Below are 20,762 nucleotides of genomic sequence, written 5' to 3' on the forward strand. Positions count from 1 at the left end.
CAGGGAGGTTATGCTCCAATTGATCAGACCTCGGCTGAAGGACTATATACAGTTCTGTGACAGAGGAAGGATATGATAGTACTAGAGAGGGTGGACTTCTTTCCCAAGCTCCCCTGCTACCTCAGCAGACACAGGTGCTTTTCTGTGTGCACTCCACGAACACAGAAACTACCATGTATTTGCAGGATCTTATTCTCCGGAGTAAGAAACTGAAACACCATATACCTTGGAAAGCAGATATGAAAAATCTGCTTTGGCCATTTGAAAAAAAAGCAGTGAGCTTTCTTCACTGTCCCAGACAACACTCTCTCAAGCACCATCACCAAAAAGGATTACGTGTGTTCACTTAAACATTTATGATTTCTGGGACTTTGTTGTACTCAACTTGGCTAAATTGTTTGTCTACAAGACAACAGTCAATATAACCAAGATGATCCATCATTTGTACTGCACTTTAGGATATCCTAAGGAAATTATGTAACTGAATTTTCAATACATTAAATTCAGCTATATAATACAAGCTCTTTCAACTGTAAGTATGTAAAACCTGCTGAGCAGGAGTTCAGAAAATTATACTGCAATTCATTTTAAATGAATTGTGAATCTTTATCATGACAATTACCAAGCATCAGACCTCTGCGATACCTTTTGCAAACCATGGTATATTCTGACAGAAAATGAAGTATTAGTAGAAGTTGCAATGGAGATGGGGGTAGGAGTCATGTTCTTACTGCAGAACTCTCTGCACAAAACAGAATAGCAACAAAACTATGCACTCTTTGTCCTGAACATTATGTTGTGCAGAATCCCATTAACATTGCATGGCTACTTACCCACACAATTCTTCAGAGAGCTCAATTTTTCATGGTAAAAAAAGAAATATTAGAAGGATAATCAGGCATCGTAACACACATATTAGGCTATGATAAATGGATGGCAGTACCACCAGTCAAACAAGTGAGGGTAATAAAAGGACTTGGAAGATAAAAACAAATTAGTTGGATCAGTGGTGGACATTAAATAGTGTCTATGAATGCCTACCATTCCCTTTTTGGAGTGTGACCCGTAGACTGTCCATTCATCAGCGTTGCTGGTAGTGAGGTCTTAGGTGGTGCTGCAGTAGAACAAATTGAGCTAGTGGAAAGGTCTAGACTGCCATTTTTGGTTACACTTTCTTCCATTGTGTGAGCTCCAGTCACATCTTTCCAGAGCTGCTGCAGTTCTGTTGGAGTCATGCCTGTGTCAAACAGCAATAGCCCACATTGTATAATTAGGTCCATGAACAGTAGACTTGTCCTTTCCCACATACTAATTAAAAAAAACAAAGTATATGTAAACAAGGTCTGATGTTAATTAGACAAATCTTAAATATATTCCGAGGCACTGCAATACTTCTAACATGACAGAGTGCAACCCACTGTATGTTCGGTTGGTGTTGATAATTAAAAGTAAATTCTTCAGATGTTTGCAATAATTGATCTATTCATTTTACTACAGATTGCAACATAATGACTGCTCTGCATATTCATCCTTCTTTTGAAAGCAGAGCACTTAAACTTACCATTGCTGATATTTTGCAATACATTAATGGCAAATACATTCATCTTTAAATATAAAAGCATAATTGAAAATAATGTGCTGTAAATGTAACCAATTCATTTGCACCATATTCAAAGGCCTTTTATAATTTTACTACAAAATTAGAATATTATGTCAGTAATTATTTTTTAATCACCTGTCTTTATCATTAAAATTTTATTTCATTCAAAAACCAATGTGGAAAGTTGAAAGCGGAAAGCAAAAATCCTGTGGTTCTAACTATATTTTAATTACAAATCACAATTAAATATTCAAGCACTTTAGATCAGTGAGAATACTTGGTCAGAATCTAATTTATTACTTCCATTTTAGGTGCAAGGATTGGATAATAATCTGAAAATGATCAGCCAAAATATCTTTACTTTACTAAACTACTGCTAAAAATTTTAATTATGGTAGCATTGGAGAGTGTAGGTCTAAAAGGCAATAGACTCCAGAGAGTCTAAGTGGTTAAGAAGTGTGAAATGAGACTGATAGGATTTTTACATGTTCTGGGCAGATAGTTTGCATATCAAAGAATAGTAAATTATAGTAGGACAGTAGAACAATCTTCTCAGTATTAGCTGAGCAATAACAACTAGAAAATCAAGCAGGAGGAAGGTCACAACATAGATTTTCCTATTTCTTTACACTGAGCTTTCATTTCCAAACATGATAATACTAGAAATATTAATTTCTCGCAAATGTGCTGAACAGGATTGCTTGTGAGCTAACAATTATAAGCAAAATTGACCTTAACGCCACTATTTGCATGGTTAAAACAAAGGAGAATAAGCATGCCTGCTCATAACATGCTTTTGTGTAAAAGGAAAGTAGATTGTCACACTTTATCTTTAATCAGATTAGCATGAAAAGGATCTTCCATGATGGATTTTACCCAAGATTTATTCATTTAATTTTAAACACATACCCTACTGTTCCTCATTATAAAAAAATGGACACTACTTTGAAAAATGTATGTTGTTGAAAAACGTGATTGATTACTGCTCATAGAACTCAATTTCCCAATCCCAGGTAGTACTGGTTGAAAGACAAACATAGTTGCTCAACCTTTTTCGTCCTTGTACCTCTATACCCAGGTGGCTATGTTCAAGCAAGCATAAAGTTGATTTAAGGTTCATAATGACATCAGTTTTGGACTATTATCACAGTGATAAAAAATTGCTTTGAATTTCTGCCTGCCCAAACCCTCAATTGCATTCCAAAGAACCTGTGTTCCACTGGGACAAATGTCACTACTATTAGTTTACTGCATCACTAGAACTACACCTCTGAAGCCACTCTCTGTAGGTTCTTTGGTCAATGGCTTGCAGATAGACACCCTTAGGCTTTAAACATGCTCCTTAAACACCACAGGAACAGCTAGCTATAACATACAACTATTCAAATCAATCAATGACATGGCTGCTGAATTACCTAAGGGCGTCCCTGATGTGTTGCTGTACAGATTACACTTCACGCATCGTCACATTCATAGCTTTCATATTATACGCTGGTGTGCCCTGTCACTGCTCAATTGCCCTCTCCTGAACAACTTAACTGCTGCAGATTTTGCAGTTCCCATTTGCTGAGCCCAACTCAGAAGGCAGTTTTAAAAGGGTCCATCTCCAGTCCTGACACTTACCTTGTCCTAATGTCTGCAGAGAGAGAGCTGGCTGGCCAGACTGTACTGAAAGCAAGCCATGACGCTGCATTGTCATGATGTGCTGTTGTTGAAGCTGCTGCACCTGTAGAAGTTGCTGCTGTATGGCTAAGTGGTGGGCTGCCAGCGGTTGCTGTTGCTAAAATTAAATAAAATTCAGAGATTCTGGATTAGAAAAAACATTGCATTATACTATTAATAATTGTTTATTTTCCCCTATTGACGCTAACTGTAATTAAATTCAAACTGGAAGCACAGATGACCTTCCTTATAGAGTTGATCTAACTATCACTTTATTCTTAGTGGCTCCAGTCAAAGCCAAGGATCTCAGCAGAAAGTTAAACATGTACTATTGAAAAGGTTGATTAAGTGAAATTGAAAATAACCACCTGAGAATACTCTGCATGATGACTTATTTCTGATTAATATAAATTACAAAAACTTCTTCCACCTATTTTGATACACATAGATGGGGTTCACTAAACTAGCAACTATTTAATCTCTAAGCACGATTGCATGATGCCCCTTTCAATAAATGGAAAAAAAATGGAAAAATAAAAAGTTAATTTAATGATGTTAATCAGCCATGACAAAACATGAAATAACTTACTAAATTATTCATAGAAACAGCCTCTGCATTTTAATTGCAGACATTTATAATTTACCAAACAACTCTGGACTTGAATATTGGTATCCCAATACGTCACTCAGCTTGAAAAGGCCCTTATATTGATTGAGCACATATTCTCTTTACATTTATCATTATTACTTTTTGAATTATTGTTCTCCCTCACCATTGCTTTCACTAATTGATTTAACTATGCAATTGATTAAAACAAAACACTATAAATATGTATACAATATAGTAAATCTATACTTGTTTTCCATGCTATTTAAGAACACAGGCAACAATATTAGCAAGATAGTGTATGCGAAGTGTAATTAATAAAAGACTGTTGATAAATTGTTGAATTATATTTACACATCTACTAACATTGTTCAAAGTTTATAAGCCTATAGTGTGAAATTGGACTGGGATGCTGTGTGCCATGGCAAAATTATCACAAGCAAAATCCGCTCAGAATCAATAGTAAATATACAAAGCCAATTGATTGAAGGCTAAAAGTTATAAATTACACAGCATAAATAATTCTCATCCTTTGCTAAAATCTAAATGAAAAATGCAACAAACATCCTTGTAGTTTCCATATTGTTTAATGTTTACTTTTCTATTTGCTTTTTACACTCATGTCTCTTCCAGGTTCGATCACTGGACAATCAAGTTAGTATCATAATGCTCCAATCATTGATTTACATTTTCAATCCTTCCACTGCCTTTATTTACCTTTGATATTTGTGTTCTTCATCATTTCAGGTCAATTTGCTCACATATATGACAATCAATTCTGAGTGAAATTGAATGTGCCAAAACCTAAAAATTGTTTTTTTTTTAGGTTTATCACACCATTTATCTGGTGTGTTACATCCATTAGATTGGTGGAATTGGGCAAAACAATATGTAAGCACAGAGCAATGATGGTGAGCACAAAGAATCATGTTGAAACACAATCAGTGTAGTCCAGATGGGAGCTCACCCAACTTCACAGAGCTTTGTTATGGATCAATGACTAATGCACACCAGACCTTCAAGGAACACTCCCCAAGATAGCCAAAAGGCAATAATGTACATTACAGTTGCCAGGGAGGCAGCACCATGATATTCACAGGAAGTACTTGATGCACTATCAATATCTCCAGGAGACTGGAAGTGAACAACAGGCTTTTATTAACAGCGAAAAGGGAGCACGACATGTCGAAGACTGAGGGAGGAGCAGTGCCCCAACCGCCTTTATACAGGGGTCTGTGGGAGGAGCCACAGGAGCAGTCAGCAGAGGGCCGTGTCCAGTCAGGTATACATAGCTTACCACAGTACTGAAATTAAGTATTAGGGTTCAAGTTCAGTTTTTTTGTCATTCAACTGTACACCTGTACAGTGCAAACGACCAATGTGCACAATGAATATATAGCTCACGTACATAATGCATAAAGTAATATTACCACAAATAAATTAAGAAATAATAAGGTGTGTATATGAATCAAGGTAAAAAGTAAACTGAATAATGCTACCAATGCTTCATATGTGATGAGACCATACGAGAAGATTCATATCTGGTGGCAGGGAATGCAGTAGTCATACGTCCTGGGGGAAGAAGCTGTTTCCCATCCTAATAGTTCTTGTCCTAATGCTAGCATACCTCCTGCCTGATGGTAGGGGGTCAAAGAAATTGCTGGATGGGTGGGGTGGATCATTGACAATGCTCCCTCCCATCAGATGATAGTAGGGAGGCCCCTCGTGTCTGGGGAAGGGTGAATTGAGAGGGGGTCAGGAGACCCAACAACACAGGAGAGAGTGGCCAAAATAATCTCTTTCTGAAATGAGATCTGCTCCACAGAGTGCATCTGGTAGAAATTCTATGCTCTCACAATGTGCATGCAGAGCATTGAAAAATTCTCACACACACACACACACACACACACACACACACACACACACACACACACACACACACACACACACACACACACACACACACACACACACACACACACACACACACCATCATCACATTAAATAATGACTCCAGTCTTACCTTCCACACACACATCACACCTTCTCCAACTCTATCAACCTCAATCCACACGAACGTGCCCTCTATATGGTCAAGCCTCAATGTCTCCCTGCTGTGGGAAAGAATATAAGGGAGACTATTTCGATACTTCATCCATGAGGGAGGCCACCCTTTGGGCTGAGGACTCCGAAGTTCAAACCATCCACAATGCATACAATACCTGGTCTGCGAGGTGTACTTACTGACAACGTTTAATTATAATTACAACATTGCACTGCTGTCAACATCCTCACAACCAGATGTACTAATGCATAACTGCAAGGCTACTTGGTTGACTTACAACTTCTGTTTTGTCTTTGCATGGTATTGGGATACCATGAAATAAGGGGGAAGCACTGGATAGTGAGGAGGGGGATAATCATGATAATAATACCATTATCTGTTATTTTGCCTGACACTCATTAACTCCACAGTGAGTGACATTATGAAGGATGTACAGATTAGATAAGAAGGATGCATGTGACCGGGAGATACACCAGGCACTTTCAATTTGGAACTAAATATAAAGAATCCGGTGCATCGACTCACAGAGGAAAGTCTGTGCATTTCTGGTGCCCTAGAGGAATCTGATAAGGATCATGATTGGGATGTTTTAATAACAGGCTAATTAAATCACTATGAGGTGGTTAGCAAGCTGTCACACTTGCCTTACCAAATGCAAGTGATTACAAGCAGAATGAAGGAATCCACCTTCAAATTCTCAGTGAGATTATGTGGAGCAAAGGAGCCTCCTCCCCCCCCCCCCCCCCCCACACTTTGGTAAGGATGCACTCCTCTTTGTAAAGCATTAACTTATAACACAAAGACTAACGGCTCAGCCAACGGATACTGTGAAGACATGAAACTTGTCTTCAAAAAAAAACATTTTTTTGACATGGGCTCACTCCAATGAACATATTCGCCTGGTATTTATTAAATGGCAATAACTTGTAGTTCTGGTAGAAAAGGAATAATTTGAAGTCCTTACTGAACATCATTTCTGAAACACTGGATCTGTTCCCAATGGACTTAGGCTTGCTACCTTTAAGAAGTTGGTAGCATTACAGCATTTCTCTCTCTCTTTCTCACACACACACACACACACGTACACACACACAAATGTTCTTCATGGAGAGTTAGCAAAGTGCATTTTTGAATGACAAAGATAATCATGTTCCGACAGATTGCTCTCCTATAGGAGCAGACAAACGGCACAAGAATACTCATCCTGCAACAGCAACAGGGAAGCCATTCATCCTCACATCTCATTCATTAAAAACAAATAAGATTCTGCTCAGAGACCCAAATGGATGCAGAAGAGTGAAGAAAGCTGGGACCAGGCTTGTGAGACTCTGCAAGCCCCCTATCTCTGTGTCTGAAGGCTGAAGCAATGACGGAGTGGTTTGAAATCTAGCAGAAGAAGAGGAGCATCCTTCTTTCTACTGACAGAAGTAAGTTGCCCCGTATTACAACACTGGGACTTCAAAGAGATGAAGTAGTGACAGGAAAGGCCCTACAGTGTGCAATCTTATCAGATAGGCTTATGATTTCTGACTTTTGCTTTTTATCATGCATGAATGATGTTGAGCATGACAGCATCATTGAACACATTCTTTTTTATTTACTTAGTATTACAGTGCCCTTCTGGCCTTTGAGCCATGCTGTCCCAGCAACCCCACAACCCCGATTAACCGTAACCTAATCACAGGGCAATTTACAATCACAAATTAACCTTTGTCTTTGGACGGTGGGAGGAAACCGGAGCACCCACCCATTCCACGGGGAGGATGTACAGAGATTCCTTACAGAATGGCACTGGAAATGAACTCCAAACTCCAGAATGCCCAGAGATGTAATAGTGTTGCACTAACAGCTACTGTGGCATTTTCATTGTACAAAGATAACTGATGGTTGTGGCAATTGTTGGTGTTGTTAGAGACCCTACCACACTTCATCTGGATAAGTTGTGAATGAAATGCTGTGAGTAATGTCATACTGAGGTACCCACTAAATGTGTCAGCAGCTTACTGCTCTAAGAAGTACTTACACCCTGTTTAAACACACACTGTCAACTTCCTAATGTGTCAGCAGCCTTTAGTGATTTTTGAACCAGTCAGGCTCTCCCTCAAGTGGATAAACAACAAAGGAGCTCAATGTATTTAAAATAAATTCCTGTGAAGTTTACAACCAAGACTTCAGGTTGCACACAAACTTCAATATATACTGGCGAGGAGTAAATGCCTGATATACAACTGATGACAGCATGAGGGGCCAATCATAAAACGGAAAACCCATCTTTCTTCCAGCATCTTCTATTTTTATTTCAGGTGTCCAGTATTTGCTGGTAGTTTTTATTTGATTTTCAGGTACACAAAGTCATGGGAATGTCAGCCATGCTTGAGTGAATCGTACACTGAAGAGCCTGGATCATTTGATTATGGGCAGAATTTTACCCAGAAGTAATCACTAGGATAATCTACACTACAATTGCGTTTGTACGTGATACATGTATGTCATTGTTCATTTCATAAACTTGAGTTTATTTGTTTGTGAGTTTGAGAAGGGGAAGAGGGCATGTATACAAACAAGTAACTTGCAGTTTGTGCCTGACGTCAGTAATGTCTTTATAACAAGAGCAAACACTATTGAGTGTGTAAAGCAGTGATTCAGAAATATTGGAATCATGTACATGTGGATGTTGTAACAGACAGATTATAGGAATTCTCTGGGCACATAGCTTTCATCGTCTGGATTTATCATTTATCATTCTGTATACATTTTGAAACATCCAAATTTGGACTGATTAAAACTTTTTGAACATCTAGAAAGATCAAAAACTGCTTAGTTAATAATGTTGAGACACTTACTGATTCGGTTTTAATTTATGGTGGCTCTATTTGTGTTAAAACATATTTTTACAGAAAGCTTCAGTGTTTTATAGAAAGTAATGGTGTTTAAAATTAAAAATGAAAACCAAAAACAGGTAGATTACCTAAATCATTTATTCTCATTCTCTTCTTAATGATTTAATTATCAAGTTGGGCATTGTAAAATGGAAAAAAATTGCACCTGATGTAAAATAATTTAAGGAGACTGGATTAGAGTAAAAATTGGAATGTGCTCTATTTTTATCCAGTCAGTCTGCATAAGAAAATGAAGAAGATCAGTATTTTCATAAAACTTTAATCAGGCGATTATTCTGCAGAACAGAATAGCCATACTTGCCTAAATTCACATAGACCATTCACACCCACAATCTCCTGCCACTCACAGAAAACAGAAAATGTGAACTGGAGACCGAACTTGTGGATGGGAGAGATGATTCAGAAAGGAAGGTTGGCAGCAGAGATGATCAGAGGGGAGTTTGCCAGTGAATAAGTGGTTGGGGGCACTAACTGAAAACTGCAGGGGCTGAGGGTTAGTTATGGGGATGACCAAATAGAAAACGTGGATCGAACAGCTCAAATGGTTCAGGTCTGGAGGCAGCAGGGCCTTTAGTTTGCCTTTAGTAAGCCTACATTTTCTGGTTCAGTCCGGGCTGTTGTGCAAGGCTCACACTGTTTATGGACCTCGTGTGTGGTAGATTAAGTAAGTATGAAAATGAGCATGCCTGTTACTACATTTGTAAGCTGCTTGCTTTATTATATATCTCATAAAATCTGGAGACCTAGACTGAATAAATGCAAGTACCAAACTGCATTTAGCTAATTTAAAATTGTTGCATTACATGATAAAATTACTTTGATTATTTATTTCTATTTAGCTAATGCTCGTAATGCAACGTCAGGAGGATCCAATATCAGCCCATAAGATTTATATAAAATCCTTTTTCCTCATGGCTCACATAAGTTTCATGGCTGTGGAGGATGTGGTGCTAACAGGGGAAAATGAAGTGATTAGTCACACTGCTCCAGTCATCACAAGTGTGGGCAGGCTTGATGGACCAGATGATTTTTTAACTACCTGTTAATTTTTATGTCCAGAACAACCTTTAGTTGCCATTGCAGATCTTAGATGCTGGATCTATTTTTAAATAGATGGTGTCCACTTCCAATCAACCATCTGATCAACAGTCTGTGAACACTACCTCGTTATCTGTCTTTTGTATTGTTTATTTATTTTTGAAACTCATAGTAATTTTTATGTGCTGCAGTGTACTGCGGCCACAAAAGGAACAAATTTAGTGTGATATATCACTGATAATAAACCAGCTACTGACATTATTTGTAGACAGTATTCTAAGGAGGCTTAGAAAACTGGAACTGGAGTTGCACAGAATTTTACAGAACAGACTGAAGAAAGCAATTTAGAACCATTCAGATTCTGCACTGAAGAGAGGAAAATAATTTCACACAGGACAGGTACTTCTTTTATTTGGGGGTAAAGTCAGACTATAGTGACCATCCACACAAAATTGTTAATCTCAATCAAAAGACCAAGACGAAGGCTGAAAGCAATAACTACCCAATACACTTAGGAACAATGAGAATTACTAATTTGTCAAAGCATAGGAATAAAAATGAATTGAGGAATATATATTTTACATACATCTACTAACAGATCTCTCTGCAAACAGATTGACAGCTCTGGGATCTAGAGACCTGGAATATAAGTGTCTCACTCTTATCACTTACTCATGTAAATAATCTAGGAGGCTAGTTTTCTTTTGAGAGGCTGTAAGTATATTTTATTGTGTATATAGATGTCAAATTTTGTGCAATGTAGTAACATTATAGGAGAACTTTGCATCTCTCTGCACTGATATATTCTATAGCTGCCATGTTTGCATACACATCAATGAATTGACTTAATGACTTCTTAAAATTTGGATTGCCAATCAAGGAGCCTTCACCAGAAAGCAATTATCATTTTCTTGAACTTTAATTATAGGAATGAAATTAAACATCCTTGCACCATTTTCACAATGGAAATCCTAATATTTTGTGGAGCACTGACAGTAAGAGGAGGATTCATCAGCTTATATACAAATATCAGAATAACGCTCAATTAACATATACCTTCAAATGTATTTTAACACGATTCAATGGCAAAGGTCATCTGTTTTGCTTTATGACAAGGAAATAATTAAAACACTATATCGTATACTAAACTTGAATCACAGGGGGATGCTCGACAACTGTGGCAAGGATTGAACGCCATCAACTACTACAAGGCAAAACCAAGCAATATAAATGGCAATGAGGTTTTGCTCTCAGATGTGCTCATTGCCTTTTATGCTTGCTTTGACCGACAGAATATGGATGTACCTTCATGAACTCCCACAGCCTCCGAAAACCCCGTGACCAACATGAGAGTGAATCCATGGAAAGCATCTCGTCCAGATAGAGTAGCTGGTTGAGTACTGAAGACCTGCGCTAATCAACTGACTGGAATGCTTAACAACATTTCCCATCTCTCGCTTCCGCAGTTTGAGGTACCCACCTGCTTCAAGCAGGCATCAATCATACCGTTACCCAAGAAGCATCTGGTAACCTGCCTCAATGACTACTGTGTAGTGGCACTTACATCCACTGAGCCTAGCCCCTCCTCTACACACTTTATGATTGTGTGACTCTGTTAAAGATGATGCTGGAGAAACACGGTGACTCTTTACAGGCAGCAAGCAAAACTACTAACTATTCTATAAATTACACTTTTTCTGGACTATGATCACTGCAATCCACAGCCTGTAATTTCCCTTTGGGAGTACTGCTTTTGAACTGTCTGTATGACCTGGTGTTTTTGTGGTATTGCTGGAATGGACTTGGGTCAGACCGAAGTGGCGAAACGAACCGATGTTTGCCCATTGCTACAGCTGACTTGAGGTCAGATCACATCGGCAGGGCTTGGGTCTGAGAGTGAAATACGAAACAATGTTTGGCTGATTTATGTGCCGAAAATGATCAAGGCATCAAGGACAATTTGGTGTTCAGCTCAGTACTCCATAAGGTTTACTTCCCTCAGCACTGAACTGACTCTGCAGCTGTGGCCTGCAACCATTGGGCTCCTAGACTGGCTCCTTGGCTGTGGACTCCCTTTCAGGACTCGGTGGTTCATGCTCTCTGTGCATTTTTTTAAAACTTTTTTATTGTTTGCATGACTTGTTCTTTTTTGTGTTTGGTGGTCATTGTTGTGTGGGTTTTTTTTAAAACAGCTTCTATTGTGTTTCTTTATTTTGTGGTTGCCTGCAAGCCGACGAATCTCAAGGTTGTATATAGTATACATATTTTGATAATAAATGTACTTCGAATTTTGAAGAACAGCTCCAAAGCTGCATTTAATTTTGCTGATGACACAGTTGTCATTGGCTGAACCAAAGTGGTGATGAATTGGCATTTAGAAGGAATTTTACCACAACAACAACAATTTCTCACAACATAAGCAAGGCCAAGAGCTGATTAAGGAGGAAGAAGCTGGAGATCCAAGAAGCAGTTTTCTTTCATCAGGAGAACAGAAGTGGAGAGAATCAGTAGCTTTAAATTCCTTGGCATTAACACCTGGGGTCAGCAAATAAATGTCATCACAAAGAAGGTATAACAGTGCATCTACGTTCCTAGAAGTTTGCATAGATTCTGGATGTCACCAAAAAATTAATAAACTTTTATAGATGCACAGTGGAAGAGTATCCTAACTGGTTGCATCATGGCAAAGTATGGAAACACCAACAGTCAGAAACGGAAAAGGCTACAGAAAATGCTGGATGTTACCCAGTCCATCTCATCATTCAATTCATTTACCTCCAGTGTTGCCACAAGAAAGCAGCATCCATCATCAAAGACCCCACCATCCAGGCCATGTGCTCTTCTCACTATGACCATGGGACAGGTGGTACAGAAGCCTTAGGAGTCACACCACAAGGTACAGGAAACACTTATTACCCCACAACCATCAAGCTCCTGAGCAAGGGTGGATAACTTCATTCACCACTACTCTGAACTGATTCTATGACATATATACTCACATTCAAGGAATCTTTACTATTTGAATTTTCAGTATTTTTTTTTAGATTTGAACAGTTTGTCTTCTCTAGGACATTGGTTGTTGGTCAGTCTTTGTCTTCTTATGTATAGTTTTACAAAAATTCTATTGTAATTCTTTTTTTCCTATAAATGTCTGCATGAAAATGTATCTCAAGGTACTATAATGCAACATATACATACTTCAATTATAAGTTTACTTTGAACTTTGTTCTCTATCTAAAAATAAACAAGATCAGCAGTTGCAGAAGACAACAAATTCTTGCCTCTTAAAAATAAAGTGAACTATGGATGAGAATGCAAAATAGATCATGTCTATTATATGATAACTAACATGAGTCTGCAAAGTCATGAATATAAGCAATACAATGTTGGCATCCACAAAAAGTTGCATGATTAAATAAAATACACACAGTGGCCACTTTATTAGGTATACCTGTACACCTGCTTATTCGTGTAAATACCTAATCAGCCAATTATGTGGCAGCAACTAAATGCACAAAAGCATGCAGACATGGTCAAGAAGTTCAGTTGATGATCAGACCAAACATCAGAAAGGGGTAGAAATGTGATTTGTGACTTAGACTATGGAATGATTGTTGGTGCCAGAAGGGGTGTTTAGCGTATCTCAGAAACTGTTGATCTCCTGGGATTTTCATACACTGTAGGTGGGCAACAATAACTCAAATAACTATGTGTTAAAACAGTGATAGCAACTCCGAATGCACAACACGTCAAACCTGGGTTACAGCAGCAGAGGACTGCGAATGTACATTCAGCGGCCACTTTATTAGGTACAGGTGGTACCTAATAAAATGGCCACTGAGTGTATGCATATTAAGCTGCTGATGTGTTAAAAGTTCCTTGCATAACAGCAGTAACTTATTATGCAGAGTACACTGAGGTGTTCAACAAGCTTATATAAAATGGAAGTATTATCGTTACTAAATTAATTTTATTGAATTCTGTAGTGGCAGTGTGTCTTATGTGTTTTACAGTTTGAGTTTTCCTCTTGTGTGCCGTGAACTTCTCTATACTATTTATGCATGAATACTGCTGCTAAATGTTCCTCTAGCTGAAGGATGCACTAGTGGATATCTTTATATGCAATGAGACCAGATGTTGCAGTAATGAATCAAGGACATATAGAAATGATTGTAGGCAATGAAATCTACCACTGGCAAATGTTAATGGCAACTAAACGTTGATCTCAATTCTGCACACTATAGGTAAAGGCTGCTGTGAATTAATACAAAACTTGATGGAACAAATTTTTCCTTTGCTGTCCTGCTCAAAAAAAACCTTTGCCTAGTGCTGTGTCCAGCTGCCAGTAGCTTTATGAAGTAAAAGAGATTACATTTTTAATGTGTTAAAAAAAATTCCACAATAACCTAAATATTTTTCTAATATGCAACCCAAATTATGCAATATGTGGATTGGCTACTCTTGGTCCTATTGGTAGTCTTGCATTGAAAATCATCCCTAAAAATGGGAGAATTATTGGATTGATCCGATTACAGTGGAAAAGTTCCACACCATAACTATAATCCATGTTCTACCTGGCATATAAAGATGTACAACATGGAAACAAGCCATTTGGCCAACAACATCCATGTCAAGTGGTGGGACTCCCGTCTGTATTTCTCACATCTTCCAGCACTTCTGTAGCTTTCTACAGTTTAGGTGCTTACCTGGACACTTCATAAATCCCGTCAGTGATTCTCCTTCCAGCACTCTTGCCATCTGTGTGTTCCAGGTACTCGCTATTCTCCAGGTGATAAAGGTGTTCAAAATACCTCTAAACCTCCTACCCCTTACCCTAAATCCATATCCTCTTATTTTCCTCTGATAAAGGAAAATACTTACTGCAGTCAACCCTATCTATACCCTTCAATCTTGCATATATCAATCGTGTCCTCTTTTAGCCTCTTCTGCTCCAGGAAAAGGAGACCTAGCTTCTCCAATATCACCTGATACCTGAAAATCTCCATCCTAGGCAACATCTTGGTCAAACACTACTGCACCCTCTCCTGCTCTATTACGTCTATCCTAAGAGTGTGTTGACCAGAACCACACATGGTACTCAAGCTGAGGTTTCACCAATGTTTTATAAAGTTCCGTATCCAAATGCATCAACCAATGGAAGGCAAGCATCCTGTATGACTTCTTAGCCATATGACCTATCTGCATGCCACCTTAAAGGATCTTCAAACTTGCAAGGAAAGGTCCTTCTGTTCCTCAGTGCTTCCTAAGACCTTATCAGTCGTGGGATATGTCTGAGCGTCATTAGTAATTCCAAAATACATTACTTCACGTTTATCAGGATTAAACCCCATCTGCAATTTCTTAGCCCGTTTCGTCAGGATATTGATATCACTTTGTAGCCTAAGACTATCCTTCACACTGACAACTAATCTATGTTTCTTCTGTAAGCTTACTGATCACGCGCCTAGGTGCGACTCGAGTAGCAGCAGAACTCTCAATGGATACGGTTAAATATTCCCATTTCAGCCTGTTACAGCTAAAAAGCACAACTTTTCCAATGTCAGTACAGTCAACAAAGATGTGTTAGTGCTTTTAAACGAACTATTGCTGCTTAAAGCTGACAGAAACAACACTGATTGTGGTTGGAAGTGCCCATGGAGGAAATTTGGGAGTAGATCAGGATTACAAGTGTGTTTGAGGAAACAGGGTTTTAAACTCCCTATACCAACTATCTTGCTGGCGAACCTGCAGTCTCTGGTGAATAAAATCGATGATCTCAGAGCCAGGGTGCTGAATTCGAGGGACATTAGGATCATGTGTGTCTTTTGTTTCACGGAATCCAAGTTAACCCCTTTTGTCGCGGATACAGCGATCCAGATCAACAGGTTTACTATACACAGTCAGATCTATAGAGTCTCTCAAAAGCAGAGGTGGAGGAGTATGCCTCATGATCAACTCTTCTTGGTGCACAAATATATCAGTGCTGTCCCAATTCTGCTCACCAGACCGGGAATATCTAGCAGTAAAGTGCCGTCCTTTTTACCTACCACGGAAACTCTCTAGGGTCATTTTGGTAGTTTATATTCCACCTCAGGCCAATGTCAAGCAGGCTTTAGATGATCTGAGTAATGGGATCAACATGCACAAAACAGCGCACCCTAACGCCTTCACCATCGTTTTGGGAGATTTTAACCAGGGCAGTCTGGGGGAAAAAAATCATAAGCAACTACCATCAATAGATCACTTGCAATACCTGAGGAGACAACACACTGGACCATTGTTACATCACCATCAAGAATGCTTACTGCGCTATTCCACATCTTCACTTCACAAGTCTGATCACCTGGCTATACTTCTACTTCGAGTATAGGCAGAGACTGAAGACTGTGAGGACCAAGAAAGTATGGACAAGGGAAACACAGGAGCACCTACAAGACTGCTTTGAATCAGTGGACTGGACTGTATTCAGGGATTCATCTTCAAACCTCGATGAGTATGCTGCAGTTGTTACTGACTTCACCAAGACCTGTGTGAATGAGAGTGTGCATTCCCAAACCATAAGCTGTGGATGAACCAGGAGGTACATCGTCTGCTGAAGGCGAGATCTGTGGCATTCAAGTCTGGCAACCCAGGCCTATACCAGAAAACCAGGTATGATCTGCAGAGGGCTACTTCAAGGGCGAAGAGACAATTTTGAACAAGGTTGGAGGCGACATCAGATGCACGGCAACTCTGGCAAGGTCTGCAAGACATGACTTCCTACAAAGCGAAACCCAATAACATGAATGGCAGCAATGCTTCACTACCAGATGAACTCAAAGCCTTCTATGCACGATTTGAAAGGGAGAACAACTACAGCTGTGACGATCCCTGCTGCACCTGATCAACCTGTGAGTTCCATCTCAGAGGCCGGTATCAGACTATCTTTAAAAAGAGTCAACCCTCACAAGGCGGAAGGTCCCGATGAACAAAACCTGTGCCAACCAACTAGCAGGAGTATTCAAGGACATTTTCAATCTCTCACTGCTATGGGTGGAAGTTCCCACTTGCTTCAAAAAGGTAACAATTATACCAGTGCTTAAGAATAATAATGTGGGCTGCCTTAATGACTATCACCCAGTAGCACTCACATCGACAGTGATGAAATGCTTTGAGAGGTTGGTTATGACTAGACTGAACTCCTGCCTCAGCAAGGACCTGGACCCATTGCAATTTGCCTATCGCCACAATAGGTCAATGGCAGACGCAATCTCATTGGCTCTCCACATGGCTTTAGACCACCTGGACAACACAAACACCTACGCCAGGATGCTGTTCATCAACTATAGCTCAGCATTTAATACCATCATCCCCACAATCCTGATTTTGCAGAACCTGAGCCTGTGTACCTCATCTGCAATTGGATCCTTGATTTCCTAACCGGAAGACCACAATCTGTGTGGTTTGGTGATAATATATCCTCCTCGCTGACGATCAACACTAGTGCACCTCAAGGGTGTGTGCTTAGCCTACTGCTCTACTCTCTACATACACATGATTGTGTGGCTAGGCATAGCTCAAATACCATCTATAAATTTGTTGATGATACAACCATTGTTGGTAGAATCTCAGGTGGTGATGAGAGGGTGTACAGGAGTGAGATATGCCAACTAGTGGAATGGCGCCACAGCAACAACCTGGCACTCAACGTCAGTAAGACGAAAGAGCTGATTGTGAACTTCAGGAAAAGTAAGTCAAAGCAACACATGCCAATCCTCACAGAGGGATCAGATGTGGAGAGAGTGAGCAGCATCAAGTTCCTTGGTGTCAAGATCTCTGAGCATCTAACCTGGTCCCAACATATCGATGTAGTTATAAAGAAGGCAAGACAGCGACTATACTTTATTAGGAGTTTTAAGAAATTTGGCATGTCAACAAACACACTCAAAACCTTCTATAGTTATACCACGGAGAGCATTCTGACAGGTTGCATCACTGTCTCATATGGAGGGGCTACTGCACAGGACCAAAAGAAGCTGGAGAAGGTTGTAAATCTAGTCAGCTCCATCTTGGGTACTAGCCTACAAAGTACCCAGGGCATCTTCAGGGAGCGGTGTCTCAGAAAGGCAGCATCCATTAAGGACCTCCAGTACCCAGGGCATGCCCTTTTCTCAGTGTTACCATCAGGTAGGAGGTACAGAAACCTGAAGGCACACACTCAGCAATTCAGGAACAGCTTCCTCCCCTCTGCCATCCGATTCCTAAATGGACTTTGAATCTTTGGACACTACCTCACTTTCTTTTCAATATACAGTATTTCTGTTTTTGCACGTTTTTAAAAATCTATTCAATATATGTAATTGATTTACTTGTTCATTTATTATTTTTCATTTTATTTATTATTATTATTCTCTGTTAGATTATGTATTGCATTGAACTGCTGCTGCTAACAAATTTCACGTCACATGCTAGTGATAATAAACCTGATTCTGATTCCAACATCCGTAACATTCATAAACATAACAAACAGCAAAGCCTCAGGGGCCAATCTCTGTAGAGCATCTCTTATCATAAGCATCCAATCACAGAAAATAGCCTTCTACCAACAGCCTCAGTCTCCTATTGTCAAGCAAATAATGGATCCAATTTGCCAACTTCACCTGGATTCTAACCTTTTGAGTCAATTTCCCATTTGAATCCAGATGAAGGGTATCAACTTGAAGTGCTACTTGTCATTACCCTCCACAGATGCTGCCCTACTGAGTTCCTCCAGCACCTGTATAATGCTTCAGATTCCAGCATCTGTAGTCTCAAGGCACAAGTGATTGCAAATGTAGATTCTGGAGCATACAGGTTTCAGTCAGAACACTGACAAATCCTTTTTGTCAGCTTCGCTCAACACACCAAGCTCCTCCAGCAGATTATATGCTTCTGCAGTCTCTTAAATCTTCAATGCGGGAACTTGTATAATGCCTTACTAATGTCAATGTAAACAATGTGGCACTGACCTCATCGATACACATTGTTATCTCTTCAAAAATCTTAGATTGTTCAGCAGAGATCTATCCTTGATAAAGCTCTGCTGGCTACCTCTGATCAGTTCCTCCTACGCTTTCCAAGTGATTATGATTGTGCGACCTTTTCTCAGTGAATCTGGGACTAAATGGATACCCTAAAAATAGCAATAAATATTGTGATACACAATTACCTTGTGTCCACAATTTCAAAACTTCAGCAGATTACTTGATTTTATGATTGCTTAGCACCTGTCAAAGTCACCCTGATGGGCATGGGGCTGTTGTGGGTGTAGCAGCTGGAGAAGCCCTTAAAGAATGGCACAAAATGGAAGTGAGCAGATGTAAATATTTTCTAATATGACACTGGTGATTTTGGTGGTGGTGCAAGATATTATGCTTTGCAAAGGACTACATGGCTATCCAGACATCCACTCAGAGTGCATGGTGATCAATACCAGGAGTCAGACTCAAAGACCACATATCTAGTGCACCAAGAAATTCAATAATCTTGCAAGCACTGGTAATGTTGCTGAATGCAGCTTCAAAATCCTTATTCAACCAATTCACCACTGATTTCAGATTTATACACCTATTGCTCGTCTACTATCAATCAGGATTTATAACCAACACTTTATTTTCCACTGTTCCCCTACACACCTAGTGTTGTTGCATTCCTGATACCTACATTTCCCAGCTGGATCACATCAACCCTAAACAAATACAGGTGTTTCCCCCTTTACAAAGGTAGAGTGTTCCTATGAAACCTTTTTTAAGCTGAAATGGCATAAAGCAAAGAACCATTTACTTATATGGGTAAATTTTTTGTAAAACGAAAATCCTCTTTGTAATGTGAAAACAGGTTACTAATGTAGGCCTTTTGTAAAAGTGAAGTGGTGTAAAGTGAACATTCGTAAAGCGGGGGACACCTGTATATCAACTAAGAATACACCACCCATTCTTCAGATGTTAGATATGCAGTTATCCTCATCAATACATGACCAGTACTATTCACAAACACACAGTTCAATCAGCTGAACCCCCATAACTTACAAGGAACACTACGTTGACAAATTGTGCAGCAAAATAAGATGCTGAGCTCCAGGATTACACATTAAATCATATATGAAAAAGACAAAATTGACAGTGGCCAAATATAAAGGCACCAGGAAATAAACGCAGAAAATACTGGAAACACTCAGCATGTCAGGCATTATGATTCACATTAAAGAAATTGTCGCTAACTGTTACTGAGCTGTTTCTGAGTTCAGAATTACACTGTTTCATTCAGCATAGAATCATTCAGGTCTGACTGCTATGAAGTTGTGCCTTGTGCAAATTTTAAAGGTGACACTTGATATTCAAAGGAGATGGTACTTACTACAGACAATGAAAGTCAAAAAATTCCTTCAGGACAGGTTGTATTTTGATGAGAGAAAATGTTTTAATGTGCATTAATAGTAAAAAGATAGTCAGAGGAAGAGTGGATCCTATTACAGGAGATCTTCTTTAACACTGGGTATCATGTGAGGCCTTTTCACCTGCCTTCAGTAGAGAGAGGTTATAAATACAGCAGTAAAGAAGGATAAAAATAGACAGAGGAAGAACCTCTAGAAAATACGCTTTTTGTAGCTCCAAGTCTGCATGCTACATAATCAGATTCCAATGGAAAATCTAAGATAACTGAAAATAGGAAACACTGCACAAGTTGCACAGTCCACAATTTTCATTTCAAGTCCTCCAAACGTCAGGTACAATAATAAATTAACAACTTTCACAAGACAAGCCGTTGATTCTGATATATGGAGGATTCTGGATACCTGATGTTCAATAGTGTAATATGAATACATGGACCTCTGTATTTCTAATTTGTGAATATCCATCCTGTGCTGTCTAT

The 20,762-nt window shown here is 39.2% G+C and overlaps 1 protein-coding gene across 8 annotated transcripts in view; it reads right to left on the reverse strand.

Moving 5' to 3' along the window:
- Positions 1-20,762, reverse strand: part of foxp1b (forkhead box P1b) — a 528,108-nt gene that overhangs the window by 80,924 nt on the left and 426,422 nt on the right. For all 8 annotated transcript variants that reach the window (XM_073072380.1, XM_073072379.1, XM_073072378.1 and 5 more), the window contains 2 exons: positions 3,224-3,380; positions 1,042-1,237 (listed from right to left, as the gene is read on the reverse strand). In XM_073072380.1, coding sequence (XP_072928481.1) covers positions 1,042-1,237; positions 3,224-3,380 — 353 coding nt within the window. The remainder of the gene's footprint in view (positions 1-1,041; positions 1,238-3,223; positions 3,381-20,762) is intronic.

The sequence above is a fragment of the Hemitrygon akajei genome, chromosome 19 (assembly GCF_048418815.1).
Source record: "Hemitrygon akajei chromosome 19, sHemAka1.3, whole genome shotgun sequence".
In the NCBI taxonomy this organism is placed as follows: Eukaryota; Metazoa; Chordata; class Chondrichthyes; order Myliobatiformes; family Dasyatidae; genus Hemitrygon; species Hemitrygon akajei.